Source organism: Peromyscus maniculatus, chromosome 11 (assembly GCF_049852395.1).
Source record: "Peromyscus maniculatus bairdii isolate BWxNUB_F1_BW_parent chromosome 11, HU_Pman_BW_mat_3.1, whole genome shotgun sequence".
Lineage (NCBI taxonomy): Eukaryota > Metazoa > Chordata > Mammalia > Rodentia > Cricetidae > Peromyscus > Peromyscus maniculatus.
The window spans coordinates 45,727,280-45,749,846 of record NC_134862.1 but is presented as its reverse complement, the minus strand read 5'-3'; the positions used below and the strand labels follow the sequence as shown (position 1 = coordinate 45,749,846).

The window sequence follows — 22,567 nt, the reverse complement described above, 5'->3', positions numbered from 1 at the left end:
GCCATCACCTGGTTCCTCATGGACTCGGCCCGGATGGGGTCCTCAGCGGCCAGCGCAGCACTACTGAGCAGGATGAAGAGCAGGATGAAGTTGGTGAACCAGGTGGCATTAACAATGCGGTGACAAAGGACACGGATCCTGGTGGGGCAGGTTGGGAGGGTGAGAGCCGTGAGATGCCGGAAGTCCAGGCCTCACTACCTTCTGTCCCATGGAGGGACACTGAATCCACTTGCTGTCCCCCACAGTCAGGGAGGAAGGGTAGCCCTGCGTCCACATGATCCCCTGCCTGAACACACAGGACTTGGCGCCCACTTGTTCCTTCAGTCTTAGTCCCGTCTCCCAACTGAGCCCCTTCGTCCCCTGTCCCCTCGACCAGCACCCATGAGGATGCTCCAGCCAAGAATGGGACAGGCGGATCCTCCCTGGGGCAGAAGAAACCCCGGGAAGTCTGCTTGTTCCAAAGCTGAAGATTGTAATAATAAAAACTCCAGCTCTCCCCATACCTCATCTCCTCGCCCTGCCTAAAACTGTCCTTAGAACCAGCCATCACGGTCCCTCTTAGGTGTAAGTAACTGATAAACTTAAAAATACGATTTCTCCCAGAAATACTAGCATTTATATTCACTTTAAAGGTATTTTATTTTTGTTATGTGCTCGGCACCGAAACCAGCGCCTCGTGCAAGTCAGGCAGTATTGAAGCTACCCCCCCCCCCCAGCTCAGTGCTAGCATTTTTAGACAGAGCCCAAGACTGTAACCTAAGGAATGAGTTGTGCATGAGGTAACCAAAGAGAGGGAGCATCAAGAGTAGACCTCTTCGGGGAGGAAAGCCACTGTCTCCGAGGGCCTCATCTGCTACCCCGCATGGCTGCCAAAGCACTACCTACTTATTGGTGGGGCTGAAGATGAAGAAGGAGCTGGCCTCTGGAATGGGCACGGCTTTCTCTTTCAGCTGCAGCTCGGCCAGAGGGCGTGGCCGGGGGCTTATGGGGATCTCAGGCTCGTCTTCCTCGTCGTCCCCTGTGGGGAGAGGGAAAGAAATAAGGGGTGTTTGCAAACCTCGCTAGGCCCTAGGCTTCTGTGCTCAGAGTCTTCCTAGGAGCTTCTGAAGCCGCTAAGCAAAGGCCAATTTGGGGCAGTAGGCATTATTAGCAGGGTACAGCCTGGGCCTTCCCCTTTTGGTGCACAGTGCACAATCTAGCTCAGAAGTTCCCCCCAACCTTCTGCAAGTAGGGCTGTGAGCAAGACTGAGGGGTCTGGTCGGGAGTGGTGGTGCATGCTTTTAATCCTGGGTTAGGATTCTAAAAACAATAAGGAATTTCTAGCATGGGCAGAATGGAGTCAATGTCTCTTGAGCTTTGGCCAGGATCGTGGCCACCGAGGTGAAGCAGAAGGCAGGGAGGAGGAAAAAGACATTCCAAGCGTATGCCTAAAGTGCTCTGCTTGGCTCTCTCCACCAACAGTGCCTCCGCCCCTCCCTGTCAACCCGGCCGAGACCCTAGGGCATGCCAACGGCGCCTGATTCTGCTCTCTCCATGGCAGACACCTGTGGGTTCCTCAGCCTACCCAAATCACATCCCCACTCCTCCCCATCCTAAGAGGCCCCACCTCTCCCCAAGATGACACTCCCATCTGCCCGTCCCGCCATGACTGTTTAATTGCAGAGAGGGTTCATCCTTAGCATTAGCATCTTTGCCGCTCCTCTTAATCCTTTATTCCTTTGTCTGTGTTTGTTTTGTTAATTTTATTGCACATATCCTCCCCTACCCCACACCCCAGTACTGGAAATTGAACCCAAGGTCTCATGTGTGAGACAAGCGTGAGGTAAGCAAGCACTCTACTACTGACCCATATTCCCATGCCTCGGCCTCTGGAGGGGCTGGAATTACAGGACTGTGCATGCGGCCCAGATTGCACAGCACTTTTGTCAAAAGCCAATTCAGCTTATTTTTGGAAGGAGGTTAGATATAAATACATTTAGGGGCTTTGGTAAGACCTCTCTCCAACCCACGTGTTCTCTACCCCCCCCCCCCCCCCCCCCCCCCGCTCTCGTTGCTCTCTAGCCCCCTTCCCTTTCCCCTCACATCGCATTTCCTGCAGCTGGCGCCCTCCCATCCTCAGGCCAGCCACGTGCACCCAACAGAGGACAGCCATTAGGCGACACAACTCCACGGGAAGCGTTCCCAATATACTCCTGCTAGATATTTAAAGAAATTTCGCCAGCCTCGCTCCCCATACTTCACTTTGCAAAAAACATTCCATGCGGTCATTTATTTGATTTGTGGAGAGCCTACAGTGTGCCACGTGCCGCCATTCCAAGCACAGAAAGTCCAGTTGGAGCTTAGAGACACTGAAGCTAACGAGCCGATTCCACAGTAAGAAGTAAAACGCTCAGAAGGACCCGTGAGTGCGCTGACCGAGCCTGAGAGCGCTTGTGCCCCAGGTTTTTCCAAGAGGCCGTGTGGTGCTAATCCAGCTTGACTCTGTTCCTATGGTGCATCATGCCCTTGATCCAGATGAGCAGGGCTCACACAGCAGCCAGTGGCGACATGCACCCGGGATGCTTGCCCCTCGCTGGTCTGCAGCTCTGTTTCACCCAGCTTCCTTCCCAAGCCGCCCTTGTGGATTTTCACACAGTGGCAGTCATGGTTTCATTTCAGATACAGGATAGGGAGTGATCTGCCCCATCGCCATATGAATGCAAATGCCCTTCTTTGGCTAGAACCCAGTGGGCAGGGGCGGGGGACTTGTATGCCCACCAGCCCTGTGCTCTTTGGAAACTGGGTGTTCAGTACTGAAGCGGATAGCTGGAACTCAATACCAGTAATTAAAGCATGTGTGGAATGTTATTTTTGCTATGTATACCGCATGGAGAGGCAGGCCTGCAGGTGCCTTCCTTGAGAGGCTAGGTGCAGAAGGGACATCTCCAGGGTCCCGGCCGCCACATGGAGACGCCCAGGAGACACCCAACAGAGAATTCAGCAGCAGCACGTTACCCCTTCAACAGCATCCTGCTCCAGCCTGGGCTCCGGGCTCCTTACCTGGGAAGTCAGCCGAAGGGTAGGGGTCTTTCACCTCATTGACGTTAGATTCGAACTCATCAATTTTCAGCTGTAGAAAGGAACAGTGGAGGTGATGAGGGAGCAAAAACTGATGCTTTTATTTACTGGGCATATTCTGGAGGGCCATTGTTCAGCTTCCTGGATGTTCCCTATAACCTGAGAGGCGGGCGGTAGCTGGGAAAAGAAAGCCAGGCCCAGCACAGTAGATGACCTGTTCCAGCCTGTGCTGGGCAAAATGAAGGCTTTAGCCAGTCCGAGACTGCCTTCACTGTGTGTTCCCTTCGCTCTCTACAGGAGAACTGAGCTCCCCAGGCCAAGATGCCCGGCCTCTCTGCAGCCCAGGACCCTGGCTCCTGACTCTCTTTCCTCACTCTCCCCAGTGGTGAGCAGGGCCTGGGCAAGGCGGGGCTAGCGGAAGTGGAGGGCCAGGCTCCTAGTAGAACTGTGGGTAGGCAGGTGGGCTGCCTTCTTCCTCTGCACGGGACACCAGGGAAGTCTGGCTCCCAATGCTGAAGGGCCTGCGCCTCTCCACACAGGAGTCCCCGGAAGAGATGTGGGCTCTCCTTCCTACAGAAGCAAGGGGATGTTGTCTCCACTACCCTGTGCCTGCTTCCTATCCCCAAAGTGCCCCGAGTAGCATGGGGAGTCAGGGGACTCTCAGAGGCTCTCCAGCGAGCCTGCAAAGGGCTCACCTTGGCGGTGGTGGGGATGCCTTCACCCTTGAACTTCTGCTCCAGTTTCTTAGCCATCGTGGACTTCTCTTCTTCTGACTTGTCTGGGAGCCCCCTGCAGTGAAAAACCAAGGGAATCCAAAGTGGAAGCTGTACGCATGGTTTCAGGGCTGACGATACCCTCAGGAGGATTTCACACCATTGGCTCAGGGGGGCTCAATGGGAAGGAGCAGCACTAGCCAAATCAGAAGGGGGTAGCCCTGGGCAAGCCTTTCCTCTGTGGTAGAAGGTGTGAAGGTGTGAGCCTCTACTCAAGTTAGACTCTCAGTGGTCATCCATAGTCGGTGTTTGTTCTACTGAATGAGTGGGGAGTGGCTTTGCACCTGTTTTATTTATTTATTTGTTTGTTTGTTTTTTGAGACAGGGTTTCTCTGTGTAGCTTTGTGCCTTTCCTGGAACTCGCTCTGTAGACAAGGATGGCTTCAAACTCACAGAGATCCGCATGGCTCTGCCTCCCGAGTGCTGGGACTAAAGGCACCACCACCGCCTGGCGCACCTGTTTTATGTAGGGTTCAGAATGGAACTATGGCCTAAGTTCCAAGCCTGGAAATGGCTGGGACCTTTGCCGGTTTCTCCTCCCTAGCTCTTTCCACCTTGCTTCCAGGAAACGGGCATCCCATTCCTGCAGGCACGTGTGTTAAAAGAAGCAGGCTCCAGGCTGAAGTTCAGTGACCCAAACCGTGATCCTCCCAACCCCAGCTGCATTAGCCTGGGAACTGGCTAGAAAGTCAAGCCCTCATCCATCCCACCCAGTTCAGGCCGGTTGACACGGACTCTGCATTCCAGAAAACCTCCAGATGGTTCATTTGCAGTTTGAATTTGAGAAACACTATCCAGAAAAAAACCTATTCCACATCTACTCCCAGTGGCACCAGGCACAGAGAGACAGGACCAATCACAGATGGACAGATCTGTGGAGAACTGAGAAGTCAACCCCTACTTCACAGTAGCCCGAGGCTCCAAAAATACTGACTCCCTCCAAGAGGTACAGTGACTCAATAGCAGGACCGTGAGGAGGGAAGAACAAATGTTAGAACCCCCTGGGCTCGATCATCGTATTTCTTGAGGTCTGTCTAAAAGTCCAACTTGCTTCCAGCTTTGCCCAAAGAATACTACACATGGTGTAACTTCAGAAGGCCCGAATGTCCTGGTGGGAGAAGCCTGCCCACAAGAGCGGGTGTCGTGTGGCCTCTGCTCATCTGGCTCAAGGCAGGGACCCCACTTAGAGCTTAGAGGTCATGGCTACAGCCACGGCTAGCGTTCCAGCTCTCACCCGGAGGACAGCACTCACTTAGACATCTTCCTGCGCTTTCTCTCCTCGGCCTTGGCCTTCTGGGCAGAAGTCAGACTCTCCGCCTCTGCCAGGTTGTCCACAGCGATGGCCAGGAAGACGTTGAGCAGGATGTCTAGAGGTCAGCTAAGGAGCCTTGAGTTGTGGTGCAAGGCAGTTTCTGGGACAGGAGTTTTGCCTGCCCGTGTGTTTCAAGGCCTTAATCCCCGAGGGGGGCAGTTTCTTGACAGAGCTACACCCTTGGGAAGACAGGCCCGGGAGCGTAGACGGGTCCTCAGAGAGGCTCGCCTGCAGGTGGGGCCTGAATCCACCATAGCCTTTGAGCCTTGTTCTCCGTCTGCAGATCCCAGCTGCCCGATCGGAATCCCCCAGAGCGAGGCAAAGCAGGGGCCATTGACTTCACCTCTGCCCACTCACCGTGGTGCCAGATTCCATAGCACAGCATCGGACTGTCAGGCCATTAACATCTCTCTGCCCATCTCCTTCACTCTCCTCTCTGCTTATCTCACCGTTTGGCCTATCCTAGCTTAATCTTCCTGGACCCAGAGCTCAGGCGGATCCCTGGTCACAGCTTTGTGTCGGCTTCCGTTGTTAACCTGACACACTTGGGAAGAGGGAACCTCCATTTCGGAATTTCCTCCCTCGCACTTGCTTGTGGGTATGTATATCTGCGGGGCATGATTTAAAACTGCTGATTGATGTCGGAGGGCCCAACCCACCCTGGGCAGGTGGTCCTGGGTTATACAAAGAAGGTAGCTGAGGGCTGGAGAGATGGCTCAGAGGTTAAGAGCACTGACTGCTCTTCCAGAGGTCCTGAGTTCAATCCCAGCATCCACATGGTGGCTCACAGCCATCTGTAATGAGATCTGGCGCCCTCTTCTGATGTGCAGTCATACATGCTGTATACATAATAAATAAATAAATCTTAAAAAAGAAGGTAGCTGAACAAGCCAGAGGGATAGGGCTAGTAGTAAGCAACATTCCTCCAAGTGGTTCCCAACCTTTGGGTCGTGACCCCTTGGGAGGCTGAATGATCTTTTCACAGGGGTCCGTCTAAGACCATCAGAAAACATAGACATTTACCTGACAACTCGTAACAGTAGCAAAATTACAGTTATAAAGTAACAACGAAAATAATGTTATAGTTGGCGGGGGTGGGGAGTGGGGGGATCACCACCATGTGAGGAACGGTATTAAAGGGTCGCAGCATTAGGAAGGTTGAGGACCACTGTACTGTGGTCCCTGCTTCAGTTCCTGACTCCAGGTCCTTGCTTGAGTTCCTGCCCTGACTTCCCTTGATGACAGACCATAATATGGAACTATAAGCCAAACAGTTTTTTTTTTTCTCTTTCAAGTCGGAGGACACCTTGGCTCCTCTCGGCATGCCTCCAGCTTCTGGACCAGGCTGGCCTACCCTCTCCACTGCTAATCTGCTAAGCCCTGGGTTTCTTCCCACTTGCTTCAGGCTATTAGCAACCTCACAGCCCATAGCCCCCATGGCTCCCCAACATCTCCAGTGGAAAGGACTACACTTGCTGCTACTACCTTTACTGTGTCCAGTTCCTCCACTCCATGAACCTGGGAACCCCACGGACTGACTTCCTGACCCATGGGGGGACTCCCGATCCTCCCTGCTAATCCAACTCCTCCAGCTCTTCTTTGCACCACCCCCAGAGGGGATACAGTTGCCACAGACGAAAAGGATGATGAAGTAAATGCACACAAGCACGCCAGGGTAGGAGGGGCCTCCGTAGGCCATGATGCCATTGTACATCACAGAGTTCCAGTCTTCGCCTGTCAGGACCTACATAAGGGGGTGCACAAGATGAGAGGACACATCACCCCAAAAGGCCTTTGTCACCTGTCAGCTCCCCCAGTCCCCACGGTCCAGGTGATTACTCCCTACGGTCCTCACTGCTCCTCCTCCAGTTAGCTACAATGTTATCAAGGTGCAGTGGGCTTGGAGGAGGAGTGAGTGGGCTCTGGAGAGGAGCACAAGACGGAAGGGCTGCCTGGAATGGTTGGAAAAAGTCTTATCAAGCCTCTCCAGGACCAAGTTGGATCATGGGGCCACCTCTCTGATCTTAATCCCCAGGCTGAAGTGGACCACACTCAGCCAGGCCTCTGTTATCCTGGCCTCTAAAAATAGTACCACTGTCAAGTCCCTTGAAAAGCACCATCCCTGGCCAGCCAGTGAGGTAGTGAACGGTACAAGGGCAGGATGAAGCCGTCTCCAGGGCAGACTGGTTGTCCCCTACCACTCCTGCTGGCATGGCATGGTAGAGTGACTTGTGAGATGCTGCTGACGTGAAAAGGAACATTTCCATGTTCAACACTAAGAAAGCTCCTCTGGGAGCCTGCGGCTCTGAAGGTCACTCTCTGAATCGCAGCCATGATCCCTTGAGTGGCTTCTCATAGACAGGTAGTCCCTATGCCTCTCCTGTGAGTAATGGGTCTCAGACGCCTGTGGTTTTCCCAGCTTGCAGAGGGAGCTCTCAGCTTGTCTGACTTTTTGCTGGAGATGTGAGTAGCACACCTCCGACTTCCAGTCTACCCCAAGTGTTTACATCAGCTGCCACAGCACTGTGCCAGGGACCAAAAGAAACAGACAGGCTAGGCATCATCAGGCACAGCTCCAGGGAAAGAGACAAATATTATAGTATTGCAATGGCCCAAGAAGGTACAGGCCATAGGGAGTGAGAAGGACGTTGAATTTAACCAACAGGTCAGGGAGGTGATGTTTTCCCAGACATTGAGGCAGAGCTCAAGAACCTCCCAGAACGAGGGCTTCCCCGACAGGACACCTACCTGGAAGACACTGATGAGGGCCTGGGGGAAGTTGTCGAAGTTGCTGCGCCGGACTTCTGTGTCTTCGAAGTCATACCTGCCTCCAAAGAGCTGCATGCCCAGCAGGGCGAAGATGATGATGAAGAGGAAGAGAAGCAGCAGCAGAGAGGCGATGGAGCGGATGGAGTTGAGCAGCGACGCCACCAGGTTGCTCAGGGATGTCCAGTACCTGCGGAAGAGGAGCAGCAGGGTGGGGGATGGGCAGGGCCTGCTCACTGCTGCTCCCCAGCCGGGCCGGGAGGGCTGGAGGCCAAGACTGGAGACTTAACAGAAAAGGGCTAGGGCTGAATCCCTGGCTTCCTGGTGCATGCCTCTTGCTGAACGTCTATCTGTCTGCCTTCGTTCCCATTCCATACGCCTAGGTGGGGCTAGGGATGAACTTCCATCCTCACTGTGCACACACCATGAGAGTAAAGACCCGTGCTCATGCCAGTGCTGGACAAATGCTTAAGAACATCATAGATCTGGGTGGTGGTGGCGCAAGCCTTTAATCCCAGCACTCAGGAGGCAGAGGCAGGCAGATCTCTGTGAGTTCGAGGCCAGCCTGGGCTACAGAGCAAGATCCAGGACAGGAACCAAAACTACACAGAGAAACCCTGTCTCGGAAAAAAAAAAAAAGAACATGGTAGAACTCCTTCATCGGTGATTTCAGTTGCCTGGAGCCAGTGGAGGACAGCCTTAAATCCTATAAATGCAGTGCTGTGATACATTTCCAGAGAAAGACCATCGTCACAAAGATGGTTACAAGACATTATAATTGCGAATTTGTATTCATGTTAATTGTTCAGGAAAAGGCATGAGGTATTTAAGGCACAGTTTCAAGCACCTACTGGGGCCTTGACAAATCCCTGTAGAAGGGAAGAAGTTCAAATGACATCATGTCCTTCCCTCTCTCTGTCTGGTCTGCCCACCCACCCACCCACCCCGGCCTGCACCATGTCCCCTTTCTTTCTTTTCTCTACCCCTCCCACATTTCTCTCTCTGTCTCTTCCTTCCATCTCCCAGGGCTTCCCTTTTCTCCTTTCTTCCTCTTTCTGGCTCCTCCCTTTCCCCCCGACCCCCCCGCCCTGGCACAGATCACAGTGAGGCAGAAGGAAATGGGCATCAAGCGGTGTGAGTGGGATTTATTATCTTCCCCAGAGGGCAGTGATTTAAGAAGAAAAAAGGAGGCCTCGGCCAGGCCAAGACCAGACTTGGTCAGCCCCTGCAGCATCAACCTCTCAGGGGCCCCCCACCACCGCTGCCGGCACTCACTTGGTGATCTTGAAGAGCCTCAGGAGCCGGATGCAGCGGAGCACGGAGATGCCCAGGGGCGTCATGGCTCCCGACTCCACCAAGAGAATCTCCAGGATGCCGCTGCACACCACGAAGCAGTCGAAGCGGTTGAACACGGACATGAAGTACTGGCGCAGGCCCAGCCCATACATCTTCATCAGCATCTCAATGGTGAAGAGGGCCAGCAGCACACGGTTGGCGATATCTGCAGAGGGTAGCAAGGGCCCCAGCACGGCTTCCTCCCCTCCTCGGCTTCCTAGCCTCTGCCCCAGGTGAGCCTCTGCCAGCACGCATGCCCTCCCTACCTTTCCAACCCACTTAAGCCCCTTTGATTCCCAGGACCTAGGAAAGGGCCAACAAGATGGCTCAGCGGGTAAAGGTGCTTGCTGCCAAGCCTGAGGACCTGGGTTTGATCCCCAGAAGCCATATGGTAGAAGGAGAGCTTCCCCTCCACAAAACCAATCAATCATCAATCAGGAATGTAAAACAGTAATAACAACAACCTGGTGAAAAACCTGGTGCATTTTGTCCGTCAAAAGAACCTAAATCTGTATTTCCAGCAGGGTAATCCATACCCATGTTAGCAGGAAGAAAGTTGTATAAGTTCATGAAGGTCCAACCTTCCTCATTAAACACCGTCTGTCTTCCTGGCAGAGAGTGGGTGGGCTTCACTAAAGGCAGTCTGCTCTCGTGTGCTTTGCCCCATCTGGGATGCCCATTCTCCGTAATTGTTTGTCTTGCTTAACTGCTTCACTTCCTCCTTTCTGTTTGTTTGTTTGTTTGTTTGTTTGTTTTTTTCGAGACAGGGTTTCTCTGCGTAGCTTTGCGCCTTTCCTGGAGCTCACTTGGTAGCCCAGGCTGGCCTCGAACTCACAGAGATCCGCCTGGCTCTACCTCCTGAGTGCTGGGATTAAAGGCGTGCGCCACCACTGCCCAGCCACTTCCTCCTTTCTAATGTTCCTCCTTGTGTTCATTTATCCAGCTCTAAGGTCAACTCCACGACGCCGAATCCAGCAGATACAGACTTTCAAGTACTTGCTTTCCCACAATTCTATTCACACCGTCTGCTTGCTCTTTCAAATGCTCTCTCCACCACCATCCACTCTGGCTTCTGTGACACCACATTCCTTGGGGTTTCCCAGAATTGCACCCCTGTCTTCTCCTAATTCCCGCTGCCCTGCATTCTTCACCAAGTCCCTGGTGATGTTCTATGATCACAGATCCAACACTGCTCCCGCCAAAGATGCCCACCTCTAGTTCTCCAAAGACCCAGCCTCTGCATTGTGACCCAGACTCAGTTTTCCATCAGCTTCTTTGACACTGCCCATTAGAATGTCTCAAAGGCACCTCAAACTTAATATGCCCAGCACCACAAGGGTGGATGTTGCCTATCATCCCACAGTTGCCAAAACTGCCATCTTAGAAAGTAAGACCACCACCGTCTGCTGTCTGCTCAGTCTAGGAACCCCAGATCCAGCTCTTGATGGGTAGTGTTCCATCTTCACATGGGTTCACTAACACTGCCGGATAATGTGTAACACAGTCAAGGGCTCTGAGGAAGACTGGCTGCAATGAGTGAGTGAGCAGATGGGTGCATGCATGCATCTGAAGGGCAGGTTTTCTTCTGCTCTTTAAAGCTCTAGTCTCTATTTCATTCACTTTAAACTTAGTCTCTTCTGTGGTGTTTCAGCATGCCACGTACCTGCTCAGCTCACTCATGTGCATCAGGCCGGTGACTCTTCCTCAGAGCAACTGTGTTCTTTATTTGAGTTGTAATTTTCCTCCCATGGGAGCTCATCACTAGAGATGTTCTCTCCCCAGGGATTCATATGCCTTGGCTTGAGGACATTCCTATAAGGGTGCTTGTGTCTGCCTCTGGTGGACTCCCCCAGGGTTCTCATTGTCTTTATGGGTCTGTCTTAGTTTACCCTCCCTGCACTGTGAAAGGTGCTGCTGCAATTTGGACCCCATCCTCACACAGGACACAGGTTGGAGTCATTTATCACTTGTGGCATGTTTCTTCCCTCCTAGGACCCCCAGGAGAGGAAACTTCCAGACTCCTTGTCTATCTCAATGGGCAATAACGTTTTAGATCCCCTTACATGGAAGTATCCTTTCCAGGCCCTGGTCTAAGCAGGTGTTCTGGTTTTTGTTCCCCACCTCACACAGGCCCAGGGTCCTGTCTCTGGTCTCTGCATAGACATGAAGAGCCCAGTTACCACCCCTGAGGGTTTAGGCCTGGGTGTCGAATGTCTCTGCAAATGAGTTCATGAGCTCCTTGCCTCTGCCACCCAGAGACATTCTTATTATTTATTATAGCTTCAGTGTGCAAAGTCCCCCCACAGGTTCATGCATTTGAACTATTGGCCCTCATCTGGTGGCGCTGTTTTATGTCAAATCTTTAAGAAGTAGAGCTTGGCTGGAGGAAGTATGTCATTGGGGCAGGCCACGGAGTTTAGGGCTCTACTTCCTGTCTACTCTTGCTTCATGACTGTAGGCACAATGCTCCCATCCACCACATGCTCTTGCTCCCCCTGTCATAACTGACTGGACCCCTTCTTAAGGGGCAAGCCAGAATAAACTCTTCCTTCCGTAAGTTGCTTTTTAGGTAATTGTCATAGCAATGAGAAGAAGAACCAATATGTCATTCCTTGAGACGCTATTATAACTCAAGCCACACTGGTGTTAGTAGTGGGAAGGGTACCTAGCTTTGGGAACTGGCTCTTATTTTTCTTAACTGGTTCTTGGTCACCGTCCAGAGCTCTGCACACAGTGGCGGCATCCCCTGAAAGGATGAGGCTGGCCCATTCATCTTCTACCAAGGCTGGTCCTTCAGTGCCTCAAATCTGATCATATTATGTTTACGCTTATAACTGTTTCATTGGCTTCCCTGTACCCAAAGCTTAAACTCCTGATGCACTATGACAGTCCACATGGACCCCTATGAACACATACAGCTCCATCTGTTGTCCATCATGTATGAAGTTCTGTGGCTTCCTCAATTCACCGGACTATTCCACGTGTTTGCACTCACTGCATCTTCTGCAGGAATCCCTGCCAACCTTCGACCAGCTGGGCTTTATCTCTGTGTCCTTTAGAGCTGTGGAGCATGCGCATCTCCTCTTGTATTCTTTCTCCTACCATCTTATATTTGCTTTCATTGTCTTTCCTGAATGCAATGAATTAACTGTTTGCAGTTCTCTCTCTCTCTCTCTCTCTCTCTCTCTCTCTCTCTCTCTCTCTCACGCGCTCTCTCTCTCTCTCTCTCTCTCTATATATATATATATATATATGTGTGTGTGTGTGTGTGTGTATGTATATATATGTGTATGTATATATACACTATATACATATATACACATACATATATCTCACTCACTGCATAGTTACTATATTATAACAGTATTTGAACTTGGATGCTTACAGCTCTGTTATTGACAGTCTTATGTGCAATGGAATATAATTGAATAATTTGCCTAGATACCTGAGGAAACATCTGCAAATTGTCCCTGTGTATCATTGGCACTGCCCTAAATCAGAAGGATGCCAGGGGGGAAAAGTGGGCATGCCACCTTGCCTTCTGATGCCTCTATTCTCCCACTGTGAAAGGAGGGAGTTGGGCCAATGGACCAACAGGAGTAGTACATCCTTTCTAGAAGACATTGTCGGTCTCATTGACTTCAGCACACCCTGCAGCCCCCTCGGCAGGTTTAAGCTTCTCATCCCGAGTGCTCCTTCCTGGCTCCATTCCGTCTGACTCACCTTGCAAATGGGTCAGCCACAGTGGCTGGTTATGGTGCTCTGAGGCAATAGACAGGGTGTTGAGGGCGACGATCAGGATCACCAGCCAATAGAAGACCTTGGATTTCACCAGGTCATGGCACTTCCAGCGGAAGACACGGTTCCACTGCCTCCAGTGCCGACTGCAGGAGATAGGAGAATCGGGATCCATCACTTTTTTTTTTTTCTGAGATAGGGTTTCTCTGTGTAGCTTTGTGCCTTTCCTGGAATTCACTCTGTAGCCCAGGCTGGCCTCAAACTCACAGAGATCCGCCTGGCTCTGCCTCCCGAGTGCTGGGATTAAAGGTGTGCACCACCACTGCCTGGCAGGATCCATTACTTTTAGCCACACTCACTTTCCTCTCTGGGCATGCAAGAGAAATGGAGGGCATGGTCTAGGTCAATTTAAACCTGGCTTCCTATTAGTCAAGTTTTGCCTTTCAAATGAGAATGCTAACAACTACGATCTCCCAGGCGATTGAATGAGACAAAGCAAGCAAAATGCTTAGCATGGCATCTGATACAGAGAGAAGCCAGGAGCACCATGCATTTCAATTTCCACTAAAGAACATTGTGGTGGCCAGGTAGCAGTGGCCATGCCTCTAATCCCAGCACTCGGGAAACAGAGCCAGGAAGATCTCTGTGAGTTCGAGGCCAGCCTGGTCTACAGAGCGAGATCCAGGACAGGCACCAAAACTACACAGAGAAATCTTGTGTCAAAAAAGAAAAACAAAAAACAACATTGTGATGCCAATTCTACCCATTTTAAACGGGTGTTTTACTAACTCAAAGAGGATTTCCGGATGGGTGTGTGGGAAAGGCGTTTGTTCTCTTTCTTAGTTAGCATGCCCTTTTGGTGAGCGACCTCACAGCACTTACTAAAGTTTAGGTTTACCTATCCTTAACTCAGCAATTCCACTTGTAGAATTCTGCCCAGAATGGCACATACTTTACCAGGAAGAACTGATTAAATATAAAATGGTGCATCTATACCATGGGACATTTTATAGCCAAAGTTGCAATTGATAAAGATATGTGTGCCCACGTGCGTGTGTGTGTGTAGGAGAGTGTGGTGCTGGAGAGATGGCTCAGCAGTTAAGAGATCTGGCTGCTCTTCTAGAGAATCCAGTTCAATTCCCAGCACCCACGTGGTGTCTCACAACCATCTGTAACTCCAGTTCCAGGGCATCTGATGTCTTCTTCTGGCCTCTGTGGACACTAGGGATGCACGTGGTGCACAGACATGCATGGAGGCAAAACTTCCATACACATAAAATAAATAGCCCAGCGGTGGTGGCGCACGCCTTTAATCCCAGCACTCGGGAGGCAGAGGCAGGCGGGATCTCTGTGAGTTCGAGGCCAGCCTGGTCTACAGAGCCAGACCCAGGAAAGGCACAAAGCTGCACGGAGAAACCCTGTCTCAAAAAATAAAAAATAAAAATAAAAAAATGGAAATAAAAATAAACAAATACATTTAAAAGTGTATGTCTTCATATATGAACATGTACACACAAGAGTGAAAACCGAACTCAGCAGAAAATTTTAAGGAAAAAAATATGTCACAAAATAGTGTGTATTCATTTACTCAACAATATCTTCAATATCTCCTCTATACCAGTCACAGTTTTAGTCTTTATGGTGACAGTAATAATTAACACGAATAACCTAGTGTATAAAAAGCATAACAAGAAAAAATATCCTGCTGTGTGTGTGTGTGTGTGTGTGTGTGTGTGTGTGTGTGTGTGTGAAAGATGAAAAGCACAGAAAAGATCTTAGTAGAATACATATCTGTTACCATGGTGACTTCTTTGAAGGGCAGCAGGGACCTCCATTTTTTTCTTTGCTGTTTTTCTCTCTTGTTGGGTCTTTCAAAAGTTATAATTATGTATGAATTTGAAAAAGGACACAGCCTTCTTCTTGCCACTACCTTCTTAGCTGGGGCCACCTCCTTCCTGCATGCCACCCCATACCTTCGCTCTTTCCTCTCGCAAGCTCCCAGCACCCAGCGCCATCCTCTCAGAGGGTATAGCCAAATGCCCTCTCCAAGGGCTCCTGTTTTACCTTGAGCACTGTATAAATAGGTCATCTGCCCAGGGTCCTCTCTGATTCCCTGGGCATCCAGCCACTGCTGAGTCCTCAGAGCAAGAACTGGCCCTGTTTTCTAGATAGGCCTTTCTAAGGGCTCAAGAAAGTGCCATGAGGAGAGGATGCTGGATTCTGGCCCCGTATCCCGGGTCAGGTACTCACATGAACTGAATGATTTTGTTCAAGCCCTCGATTTCGTACAAGCTCTCTGTGTCCGAGCCCCCTTCATCCAAAGACAGCTTGCCTGGGGACAGGACAGATAGAGTTAGCAGCCTTTAGGGTCCCTTGGGAACAGACACACTTGGTTAGGCATTGTTGGATAGGACACCTATGATGGTGGGCTCTTGGTGGACCACTGTTGGGTCTTCCTATAAACCGGAGTGGCCCGGCTACAGGGCATGTGGCCACCACGGGCAGGCCACAGGATGATTTGAGAAGGGCTCAGGATGCACCTGGACTCTACCGTCTTGAGGTGCAAGGTTTTTCACAAGACATTGATGAGCCTCTGAAAGGCTCAGTGGGTCTCTGGGTGCGCTGGCTAATTTTACGTCAACTTGACACAGAGTAGGGTCATCTGAGAGGAGGGAACCCCAATTGAGAAAAATGACTCTGTAAAACTGGGCAGGAGGCAAGCCTGTAGAGCATTTTCTTAATTAGTGATTGATGTGGGAGGGCCTAGCCCATTGTAGGTGAGGTCATACCTGGGCTGGCGGTGGCTCTATAAGAAAGCGGGCTGAACAAACCAGTAAGCAGCACCCCTCCATAGCCTTTGCATCATGGAACTGTGAGTGAAATAAACTCTTTCCTCCCCAAGTTGCTTTTGGTCATGGTGTTTCATCACAGCAATAATAACTCTAAGACACTGGGTGTTGGGGGTGGGGGGCTATGCAGAGTTGCACCCTCCAGGGAGTAACTGGGGTGGGGGGGTGCTGATCAGCATCAGGCAGGGGGATTTGGCCATGGCTCTGGGCCCCAACCTTCTCTCAGGTCCTCCACGTCCATGACCTCGCCCTGTGTGATCCAGCTCATGTAGCCTCGAAGGTCCTCCTCTAGCTGCTGCTTCTCCCGGAGCTTTTGGAAGGTTCCCCTGGACTTGGCCTTCTCCCGCTCCTTCGTGAACTCCCTAAAACAAAACCAAAGAGGTAGGAGGCGGGAGAGGGAAGGGGCGGGGAGAGAGGAAAGGGGGCGGGGAGAGAGGAAAGGGGGCGGGGAGAGAGGAAAGGGGGCGGGGAGAGAGGAAAGGGGGCGGGGAGAGAGGAAAGGGGGCGGGGAGAGAGGAAAAGGGGGCGGGGAGAGAGGGAAGGGGGCGGGGCCCACTGAGCTTCCTTAACACAGGACACATCTGAGATAGACGTGTCCTCTTCTGGTCTGGGGCACTGCCTGTGGGCCAGGGACCCTCAGAGTGCCCCCCCCGTCTCTCCTTCACCCAGCCCCACCTCCAGACACATTTCCAAGCACTATTATAGGTCTTTGATTTCTTCCCAGACGATCTCATTTTCTCCTTCGGTTTATTCTTGGATGTCAGGGATGGATGGGACATTCTATTATTCCAACAGAGCCAGCCAGAAAGCCTCAAATTTGCCATACTTCTTGGCCTTTTAAGCTATCCTAAAATGGTTTCTGCTTATAGACTTAAGGCCTGAGGAAATCCTCTTGGACACAAGGGGAACCTGGCAGTCACCAGGAAGCCAAGAACCCGAGGGGGTGCAAGGCACCTATTGACCAGTAGAGGGCAGCACTAGGCCACCAAAGAACTCAGTGTGCCCTAGAAGAGACACCAGCTGAGCGCTGATCTGATCTAAAGCCCCGGGGCAGGAAGGGTCTGCCTTTAGGACAGTCACCTCACCCTGGCAGTGTGGTGTCCAGCTGAGTGATCTTGACCATTGTATGCACTAAGTTTTTGGTAGCCCACCCAATGGAGCCCAACCTCAGATCACTCCTCAGAACAATGCCACAAAGCGCACAAAGTAAGAACGTGGAATTAGAAAGGAACTGATCAAAGTGAAACATAACCACAGAAATGTAACAAATGCCGACAGAGGAATGCAGGTGCTTCTTCATTAGCTACGAGGATCCTGTTGCAAGTCTAATGCCAGTTCACCAGCAATGGTGAATGTAAACAGTTCAGCAATGGACACGTGACATGATTTCCATTAGGAGAATCCACAGGCCCTGCTAATGCCACTGCGGTTAGTTGCCTGCATCCATTATTAAAGGAAACACACATTTATTTCAGTTAATGCACTAGAAAGTAGAGATGGGTTTTCTCTAACCAACCTCACAGACTCCTCAGTTCTGTGTACAGGCTGTTGGCGTGGGGTGGGGGACGGGGGAGGGGGCGGCGGCGACAGACTTCTGGAGTGAGATGATGTCAACCCAGAAGGGAGCTGAGGCTACAGTTAGCCCCACCACTGTGGCTGGGGTGGGCGGCAGCAGAGACAGACACTCTGCCGAGAACAGCACTCATTAGTGATGGGGATGGGGATGTGCTGGACTGTTCTGAGTACTTTTAACTCATTTCATGATAACCCTAGGAAACAGGTCCTGGAATTGTTCTTTGACAGATGTGAACACTGAGGTATTGAGAGGTTAGGGAATTAGGCAGGGTCCCAGAGCCTCTAGGTAGTAAGTAGTACAAGGATGAGGCAGGCAATCTTGACCAGAAAACGTGTTCTGACACACACCCAGGGATAGAATCTGGGGCTTACAGGCTCACACGGGAGTGTGGATGCTGGAGACAAGAGGACACAAAAATGGGAGAGACTGCAAGCTTGAAGGATGCTTCTTCTAGCTAAGCAGGAAGAAGTGTGCCCGGCCTGGGGAGCTCAGAGAGGAGCTGAGGGTCTGGGTCCGCTCCCTTCTCCCTTCCACCAGCTGCTACTACTTCCTTACCCGCTCAGGACACCCAGCACCAGGTTGAGGATGAAGAAGGAGCCCAACAGAATGAGGGTGACAAAATAGATCCAGGGCCACTCATTTCCGATGGCATCGTTGACCTGGTCCAGAAAAAAAGTGTAAGTTCAGTACTCTGACTTGAAGGGTAATTCTTGCCTCCAGTTCTGTCCGTCCAGACTCCATAAGGGAAGTAGCCATTTGGGCCCGGTGAGGAGACTTTTTCCAGCCTGGGGACAAGATCCAGGCTGAAAGGTTTTCTCAAGGGACCCTTGCTTTCCTGTGCACCTGGCCCAGGCTAGGCAGATGCTTTGCCCATCTAGTCAAGGGCACCTCTAACCTGCCTCTCCCGTGTACAGTAAGACCCCATGTACAGTCCATTTCTTTACAGCCAGAACTTTTCAAAGTGACAATCCTCTGTGACCTTAAGCCAAGTGTCCTGACATCTCTGAGCATTTTCTCATCTATCTAGCAAGGTTATGGTACGTGCTTTCCTCCTAGACATGTAGGGGAGGTGAAATAGCATGTGTGACATTCCTTTGACATGTTTAATTATCTGCTTCCCTAACGTGAGCCTGCGAGAAATGCTCACACTAATCCTTTATATTTGCAAAGCATTTGACAGTTTTGCAATTCCATCTCCACAGGCAGCACCACATTGTGCTTGAGAGTTCTGGACTGGAGCCAGATGGGTGAGAGCTCAGTGCTCAGCTCAGTTGCCCATTAGATTCATGAACACAGTTGCATAACCTCTTGGAGCCTCAGTTTCCTTACCTGTAAAATGGGGGTGATACTGTCTGTTGTTGGAGCATTAAACAAGAAATGCAACAGAACTAGAAAATACCTAACAAAGAGGTCGCTCTAATGAGAAAGCTTCTGTCATGATGAGACTACGCCAGGCAATGTTAACAATTCTGTTGGTTTCTCCCCAGCTCTCTGGTGTGAGCAGTACATTATTTTTATAGATGAGGAGGAGACTGATACAAAGCGTTATTTACATACGAAAGCCATCCCACCCAATGGCAAAGACAAAGACCTAAAGGACCCCTCATCCTTCAAGTGTCCAAGATACAGGACACCAGGAAAGAGTCACCAACATTCTAGGGAAAATTCAGGCGTTAAGACTAGAACTCATGGAGGTCTTAGTATCCACCCCTCACCCCGTTCCTGGGTCTTGCAGACTTTGCACCATGAGACCTGTCCCAGAGAATACCAGACAATCTGTAGGCATGAGGAAGACGTCATACACCTGCATGGATACCCAGGGAGGGCAATGCAGATCCAATGGCACCCAGCAGTGGCTGGCCTCTGGGGCGGGCTTATAAGCCCTTCCTTCCTGCTCCCCTAGTGCGGTGGGTGGCTGTGTGAGCCGTGCCCTGAAGCACCGCCCCTAGGGAGGCAGCTGTAGCTGTTACACCTGCCTATGACCTTGAGGTACTGGCCCCTGGGGCGTGGCCACCGGGGACCCTTAAGACCTGGGATGCACGTTCGCTGACCCCTCTTGGCTACCTCATGGTTCTGGATGCTGAGATCTTGGACCAAGCCGTTCAGTGTGGGACATAGCTCAGCTTTCCCGGACCCTGCGATAAATCCCCCGTGGTTGTGAGTTTACCCCCAAATAAATTCCTTTGATCCTTAAACAGACTCCGTGGATTAATCCTAACACCCCAGTAAGCCCTTAGAAGTCAGGGGTGGCTCAGAGGCTCAGACCCACCCAGTATAGGACATCGGTCCACCCCTCCATGGAGATGCATTGGTACACGGTGAGCATGGAGAAGCCGAAGTTGTCGAAGTGGGTGATGCCATGGTTGGGTCCCGGCCAGCCTCCTCGGCACTCACTGCCGTTGATGGTGCAGGGCCGCCCCGAGCCGGTTCTAGCACAGGGCGATGGCTTCTCGTTCTCCACTGTGGCCACGATGTCTGGAGGCAGAAGGCAGTGCATTAGGCATGTGGGCTGGAGGCAAGCTGCTCAAGGATCTCGTGAAAGACCAGAGTAAGAGGTGAAGAGGGACAGGACCAGGACTGGCGTTCGGCACCCACAGGTGGCAGCAGTCACGTCCTAGAAGAACTAAGAGAACTTTGGAAGGACTGCTCCTAAGAGGAAGCGTCCCGTGAAGCTCAACTCATGTCGAGGAGTGACCAGAGGGGTCTTCGTACCCTCTGAGATTTAAAGAGGGGGCCACTGTCCAGTTGGGGTGGGCCGGGGACAGGGGCTCCCATGCTCTGACCTGAGATTCAGTCTGGGGAGTCAAAGTGGAGCTGTGCAAGTCACAGCGCACACAGGACCAGGGCCACCTTCTAGGGAAGATGCCATCGGGCTTCAGATCACATCCCTCTGCGTCCCCCAAGGGGCCTTTAATTTCCTCTAAAACTTCGTTCTCTCTCTCTCTCTCTCTCTCTCTCTCTCTCTCTCTCTCTCTCTCTCTCTCTCTCTGTCTCTGTGTGTGTGTGTGTGTGTGTGTGTGTGCACTACTGCACATGCGTGTGAAGGCCAAAGGTCGGCATCAGGTTTCTTCTTCAGTGGCTATCCACTTTATTTCTTGAGACGGTCCCTGGCTGAATGCGGAGCTCACTGTTTGGCCTGTGCTGGATGACCCGCGAGCCTCTGGGCTCTGCCTGCCTCTCCCCTCGTTGCTGCTGCACCTGGCTTTTTACATGGGTCCTGGGGACACGAGCTCTGGATCCTCAGGCCTGCAGAGCAAGCACTTTGCCCATTGGACTATGTCCCCAGCCACTGAGATCTAGTATTATCATATCATTTTGATAATGCCGTAGAACGCTTTTATCTTAGGATGTCTGACGGCATCCTGCTGACTTCTATGATTAGGTTATCCTTGGAACACAGTGCCCTCGCCTTAACACACTTACAGTGTCAGCTTGGAACTCTGAAGATGGGCGGGGAGGACAGGGATGATCAGCTTGGGGTCCCTGGCTCTATGAAGCAGACGGCTCTGATGTGAGAGGGACATTTGAATACTGCTGCTCAGCATTCCTTAATGGCTTGGCACCTCCAAATTTGCCCCAAAGCTCATGCTAGACCATCCCTGCTGTCTACAGTGCTGATGACAGCGTGTGGAATGTCCTGCTGATGGAAGGCGCCAGCATGGGTTACAGAGCGTGGAGCATTCTGACGATGGAGAAACTCCCGTGGGAGATGACTGGGGAGCTGCCAGCTGAAGCCTCCTCAGAGTTCACCCTCAGAAGCTAGGTTTGACCCTGCATTGATGGATCCTTGCCGTCCATGGGTCTGGGGAAGCAAACAGCCTCTCCCCAAGAGGGAGTGAGTGCACAGGCTGGCTGCTCCGGCGAGTCGAATGTCTGGGATCTGGTAGAGTGCTGCGGGCCGTGGGGAATATATCATAAGAACTCAGCTGGTTATGGCAAAGTCACTACCTGGAGGGATCAGGGAATTCCTCCAGAGGAAGCCAAATAGTTTTTGGTGTTACTTGGCTTGTCATATATCAGCTGTATTCTGTTATGAAAATCATGTGTGCCTTCATAGTTTTCCCAATTGATTTTTCCCTAAGGGCTAACAGTGTGGACTGATCACTCTCTGGACATACACATTCCAGGTGTTTGGAGAAAAGCCTCAGGAAAGGCTTTCTCTGGAATCAGATATCTATCTCCCTTGGCCACTTTCAAGGACTAGCAGTAATAACAGTCCACATGCAAGTCTCCTGATTTAAGATAAATTCCACGAGGAGATACCGCCTAGGTCAGGTGGATGTTAAGTAATAGCTTTACACAATTCAGCTTGGACCCTCCTTTCTTACAGCCTTACTAACTTTATAGACCTCTAACTCCTTACCTAACCACTTCTAGGAATACTTAGATAACCTGTGTGCTAACAGCTATGCTCAGCCAGAACCCCAGTTCAAGCCTCCCTGTAATTATCATCATTGGCAGCATCCGGCCAGGTCCATCCCCAGATGGAGGAAAGTACTTTATTAGCGATACCTCTGTACTCTCTAAGAACAGACTTAAGCATCCGGGCTACTTGTTTAAGAAGGCCTGGCGGATGTGCCAATTAAGATTTACTTCCTCCTTTCCCAAACCTTACCTCTAGTTCCAGATCTCCCTTTAACTATCACCAGGGGCATCTAGCTGTACACAGGTTGCCTAGGGACTGAGCACACTTCCCCCCACCCTGCAGAAAAACGGCAGATATCTTGGACAGATAGGAGCCACAGGAAAAAAGAAGGCAGTTTTATTTTCTCCCATTGACCTAACAACTTAAAGACTCTTAACATTTTCTACCAATCATGTTTACCTGAATTTAGCCTTTAGTTAATTCATTTCCCCATTGGTCACTTCCCTTTGGGGTTGCGAATGATAATTAACAGTTATTGCCTCCCTATGTGATTCTTATCACCCCTCCGTTTGACCCTGGAAGTCTGGCTTTGCACTGCTAAGGGAATACTCCTTGTAAGTGTATATATACCAGGACTTCCAGGGCACGTGGGGGATGGAGAAGAAGAAAGAGAGTGGATGAACTAGATGGGTAAGAACTTGAGAGGAACAAACTGAGATGGGAGAGAGAAGGAGACGGGAGAAGAGATGATATGGGAAAGAACAAGATGGATGAGAACCTAGAAGGGACAGAACT

The 22,567-nt window shown here is 51.1% G+C and overlaps 1 protein-coding gene across 2 annotated transcripts in view; it reads right to left on the bottom strand.

Annotated features, from left to right (window-relative positions):
* The window catches only part of Cacna1s (calcium voltage-gated channel subunit alpha1 S), a 70,117-nt gene that overhangs the window by 27,938 nt on the left and 19,612 nt on the right, over positions 1 to 22,567 (bottom strand). For both annotated transcript variants that reach the window (XM_006982425.4, XM_042258218.2), the window contains exons 6-18: positions 19,676 to 19,881; positions 17,962 to 18,065; positions 16,047 to 16,192; positions 15,232 to 15,313; positions 12,967 to 13,127; positions 9,184 to 9,409; positions 7,891 to 8,098; positions 6,766 to 6,886; positions 5,083 to 5,197; positions 3,753 to 3,846; positions 3,040 to 3,109; positions 886 to 1,018; positions 9 to 138 (exon numbers count right to left, since the gene is read on the bottom strand). In XM_006982425.4, coding sequence (XP_006982487.2) covers positions 9 to 138; positions 886 to 1,018; positions 3,040 to 3,109; positions 3,753 to 3,846; positions 5,083 to 5,197; positions 6,766 to 6,886; positions 7,891 to 8,098; positions 9,184 to 9,409; positions 12,967 to 13,127; positions 15,232 to 15,313; positions 16,047 to 16,192; positions 17,962 to 18,065; positions 19,676 to 19,881 — 1,796 coding nt within the window. The remainder of the gene's footprint in view (positions 1 to 8; positions 139 to 885; positions 1,019 to 3,039; positions 3,110 to 3,752; positions 3,847 to 5,082; positions 5,198 to 6,765; positions 6,887 to 7,890; positions 8,099 to 9,183; positions 9,410 to 12,966; positions 13,128 to 15,231; positions 15,314 to 16,046; positions 16,193 to 17,961; positions 18,066 to 19,675; positions 19,882 to 22,567) is intronic.